At 54.4% G+C, this 4,393-nt stretch overlaps 1 protein-coding gene across 1 annotated transcript; it reads left to right on the top strand.

Moving 5' to 3' along the window:
• The first annotated feature begins 408 nt into the window (after positions 1–408).
• On the top strand, positions 409–2,876 carry LOC119580000 (dual specificity tyrosine-phosphorylation-regulated kinase 2-like). Its single transcript, XM_037927844.1, has 2 exons — positions 409–726; positions 1,562–2,876. The coding sequence occupies exons 1-2, from the start codon at positions 652–654 to the stop codon at positions 2,120–2,122; spliced, it is 636 nt and encodes a 211-aa protein (XP_037783772.1). The 5' UTR covers positions 409–651; the 3' UTR covers positions 2,123–2,876.
• The last annotated feature ends 1,517 nt before the right edge of the window (positions 2,877–4,393 follow it).

Genomic DNA, 4,393 nt, shown 5'->3' with positions numbered 1-4,393 from the left:
GGGGAAGGGGTGGCGTCGAGGGAAGGGAGGGGAAGGTTGTTACGATTGTTTTAGGGAGGGAGGGAGGGGAGGGGAGGGAGGGAGGGAGGAAAGGAGGTAAAGAGGGGAAGGGCGCTCTCCTCTAACCTCCTTCAGGTAATCGACATCGACAAAAAGGAAACAAAAAAACAAAAACAAAAATTCACTCTTCTTTCCCTCCGTCACGCGATCAGAAAAAAAAAAAAAAAAAAAAAAAAAAATACTTATTATATCCGTACGATAAATAAATATATAATAATATAATATATATATATATATATAATAAAAAAAATATATATATCACTCTCCTTCCTCAGGTGACGACTTCAGATATATATATATATATATATATATATATATATATATATATATATATATATATATATTCACTCTCCTTCCTTCCAGGTGATCGACTTCAGCAAAGAAAAAATAAAAATAAAAAAAATATTCACTCCCCTTTCTTCGTTGCAGGTGATCGACTACAGCAAATGAAAGAAAAAAAATTCACTTCCCCTTTCTTTCTTGCAGGTGATCGACTTCGGCTCCTCCTGCTACGAGAACCAGCGAGTCTACACGTACATCCAGAGCAGGTTCTACCGCGCCCCGGAGGTCATCCTCGGCGCCAAGTACGGCATGGCCATCGACATGTGGTCCTTGGGATGCATTCTAGCCGAGCTGCTCACCGGGTATCCGCTGCTGCCGGGCGAGGTTGGTGGTTCTGGGGGTTTTAAAGGGGGTTAAAGGGGTTTAAGGGGAGGTTTAAGGGTTTTTAAGGGGAGGTTTAAGGGGGTTTAAGGGGGTTCTATGAGTTGGGGGGGAAGGGGTGGTTAGTTCTCGATTTTATTGAAGGTGAGACCCGACGGTTTTCGAAATCCTCTTATCGTCTGGTCCTGAAGGTGGAATCCAGGAGGGTTTTTCGAGAATTTCGAAACTGTGGTTTCATTCTTAATAAATCTAGTTTTTCTACCATAGTTCCTTCCTTTTTAATTTCCTGCCTCAGTTTGTCTGTCTCTATCTCTGTCTCTCTCTGTCTCTGTCTGTCTGTCTGTCTCCCTCTCCCTCTCCCTCTCTTTCCCCCTCCCCTCCTCCCTCCCTCCCTCCCTCCCTCCCTCCCTCCCTCCCTCCCTCCCTCCCTCCCTCCCTCCCTCCCTCCCTCCCTCCCTCCCTCCCTCCCTCCCTCCTCCCTCCCACTCTTTCCTTTTTTCTCATTTTCTTCTACTTTTTTCATCGTTTTCACCTTTATTGTCTTCGCCATGGTTATCATCCAAGTTATCATATCACCGTTGTCATTATCACTGTTATTTTTATATTTATATTAACCCTCATATTGCCCTTTTAATTTAGTCTTTATATATATATATATATATTAATGATATAAGCCTTTGATATTTAATGATCTGAAATACTGATTTCAAATATGCATTATATATGAATTATAAAGTAACCCCCCCCCCGGCCATCAGCCCCCAACGGCGCCCAAATGAGGCTCGTTTCCCGCCCTTCTCCCCCGCCCGCGACGCCCTAACGCCAGTCTTCCCCGCAGGACGAGGCGGACCAGCTGGCGTGCATCATCGAGCTGCTGGGCATGCCGCCCGCCAAGCTGCTGGAGCAGAGCAAGCGCGCCAAGAACTTCATCACGAGCAAGGGCTACCCGCGCTACTGCGTGACGCGCACGCTGCCCGACGGCTCGACCATCCTGCACGGCGGGCACTCGCGGCGGGGCAAGCCGCGCGGCCCGCCCGGCTCCAAGGCGCTGCAGACGGCGCTGAAGGGCTGCAACGACCCGCTCTTCCTGGACTTCATCCAGCGCTGCCTGGACTGGGACCCCGCCACGCGCATGACGCCCAACCAGGCGCTGCGGCACGGCTGGCTGCGGCGCCGCCTGCCCAAGCCGCCCTCCGAGAAGAGCGACTCCCCGGCCTCCACGCTGCGCACGCCCTCGTCGTCGTCGTCGTCGCGCACGCCCTCGTCGGCCGCCAAGCTCAACACCATCGCCACGTCGGCCACCAAGCTGCGCGCCACCATCACGGACGACGGCGGCGCCACCACGCTGCACCCGCGCCACCACACCAAGCTGCCGCAGATCACCAACCCGGTCACCTGAGCCGCCGCCGCCCGCACGGGACGCCCCTCTACGCCCAGTGGTGCGGCCTCCCCCCCGCCACGCCCGCAGGGGGCCGGGCCGCTCACATATCACCAGACCAAAGTGCAATTGTCGCAGTCTTGGGCGCGAGCACAGTGAGCGGCGGCGGGCGGCGGGCGGCGTGTGAGGCGGGACGCTCGCCCACGCCGCCCTCCGCCGCCCACGCCGCCCACACCCACTAGTCGAGCACGGCCCGCGGGCGACAACACCCTAGGCTTAGTGCTGCGCTGCGGCGCCCGCCCTCCGCCGCCCTTGATTCCCGGCGAGCGCGGGGGCGGCCGCGCGTCGGCCCCGCCCCCCCTCGCCCGCGGCTGGGCCGGGCGGGCGACGCAGGCTGCTCGGTTGATATTACAACTTCTCTATGATCTCGCCTTGTTCACAAAGGGCGGCGCGGGCGGGCGGGCGGGTGTCCGGGCGCGGGAGTCCGCCCGCCCTCTCTCTCCCCCCCGCCCCTCCCCCCGGCCACCCGCAGTCAGCCTCTTGGTTTGCAAATGCAATCAAAAAACCCGGGACGCGACTGGGAGGAGAGACTTTATACTCATTTTTTTACTTAGCACAAGGGAAAAAAAAAAAGTAAGTTCATCCATTCAACGAACCTGAGAGTGTGAATTTCGTCGTTTTGGGAGAAGAAAGGAAAAAAAAAAAGAAAAGAAAAGAAAAGAAAGAGGAGGTACATGTTGCGTGAGACTTTAGTCCTAATCCAAAAAAAAAAAAAGCCACTCGGAAAAGAAAAGAAAGAAAAAGAAAGTGCTGCCATTTCACTGTTCACGATCTCTCTCTACTAAAATAAGCTTCTGTGTAGGTCCAGGGATGTAGGTCCAGGGAAGCAGGAGCGGGAAGCACGAGACATCGAAGGCAGCGGCCGGTGCGGAACCACTCGCCTCGGGAACGGGACCCGCTCGCGCGCGCCCGAACCTGGAGTCATCGTCCTCGAGGGGCACGACCTGGGGGGGGGGGGGCAAGGGCCTGAGGGCGTGGTTGCAGAGCACGAGGGGGAACTAGGCAACTGGTCCTCTCCTCCTCCCCTCCCTCCCTGATCTCTCCCTCTCCCCTTTCGGGTGAAGTGCGCCCACGCAGAGAGGAAAGCCACGATACCCCGGGCGTGATACCCAGTCTTCGTGGCCCTGGGAGTGGAGAGTCCCACCCTCCCTCCTTCCCTCTTTGCCCCCAACCCCCCCTCTTTGCCCTCAACCCCCCTCTTTGCCCTCACCCCCCCTCTTTGCCCCCAACCCCCCTCTCTTAGCCTCGCCTTGCCGGAGACTCGAGTGAGATCGCGACTCACTGGCCGAGTGCCCAGCCCGAGTCGCCACGCCCACCGCCAGTGCCTCACCACGCCCAGATCTCCTGCCGGTGTTTCGCTGGGAGGGTGAGAAAGACGAAGAGGAGGAGGTGGTGAAAGTAGGGAAAAGGAGGACGAGGATAAGGAAAAGGCAGAGGAAGAAGAGGAGGACGAGGAAGAACAGGAGGTAGAAGACGAGTAGAGCGAGGAAAGAGGAAGAACGGGAGGTGGAGGAAGAAGAAGTAGGAGGACGAGGACAGGAGTCTCGTGGCGAGCAGAGAGAGCCCCCCCCCCTTCAGGAGAATCTCAAAGAGCGTGGGAGACGACGCAGAGGGCGCGGGGTCCGATTGTGCGTCGTCGGGGCTGCCGGCCACGCTGCCCAGTGCGAGGGAAGGAGCGCTGCCAAAATACCCTGGTCTCGCCAGAGCTTGGATGTTCAACCCGGCCAAGTCACAGGCTTCCCCCCACCCCCCACCCCCCTAGGCTGGGATAGAAGACACGATTGGAACTAATCTCTTCTTTTTTTTTTTTTTTTTTTTTTTTGAGTTACCCCTTAGAGTATGTACGTTAAGACCTTCAGTTCTTGCCTTGTCGGGGTTTCCCCTTGTAGGGTGAAATCTCGGTGACAAGGATGATGAAGTTTCATTTGGCATTTAAATAAATAGGGTGATATATATGTTGAGGTGTTGCACTGCCTTATTTGCTCATATGGTATGCCTACTGATTTTTTTTGAACTCAGTGGTTTGATAGATCTTACCTTGTAACTGTAACTAGGAACTAGGTTACATACTGCAAGATGATCGCAATGAAGATCTTTCATTTTTTTATTATTATTATTCTCTAAATAGTATTTATTATTTTTCTTCCTTTTCTCTGACAATCGTGGCTGTCTTAGCGCCTGCCAAAGTTTCATTGCATCTTACGGGTTAATCAGTCATTATGTCAGAAGTAT

This window comes from Penaeus monodon, chromosome 13 (genome assembly GCF_015228065.2).
Source record: "Penaeus monodon isolate SGIC_2016 chromosome 13, NSTDA_Pmon_1, whole genome shotgun sequence".
Taxonomy (NCBI): domain Eukaryota; kingdom Metazoa; phylum Arthropoda; class Malacostraca; order Decapoda; family Penaeidae; genus Penaeus; species Penaeus monodon.
This window is presented reverse-complemented; position numbering and strand designations above follow the sequence as displayed.

Excerpts from the sequence above, each read along its gene's own strand:
- LOC119580000 (XM_037927844.1), top strand. The coding sequence starts at position 652 with ATGGCCATCGACATGTGGTCCTTGGGATGCATTCTAGCCGAGCTGCTC. Across the intron at positions 727-1,561 it reads ATCCGCTGCTGCCGGGCGAG|GACGAGGCGGACCAGCTGGC; the intron begins GTTGGTGGTTCT and ends TCTTCCCCGCAG.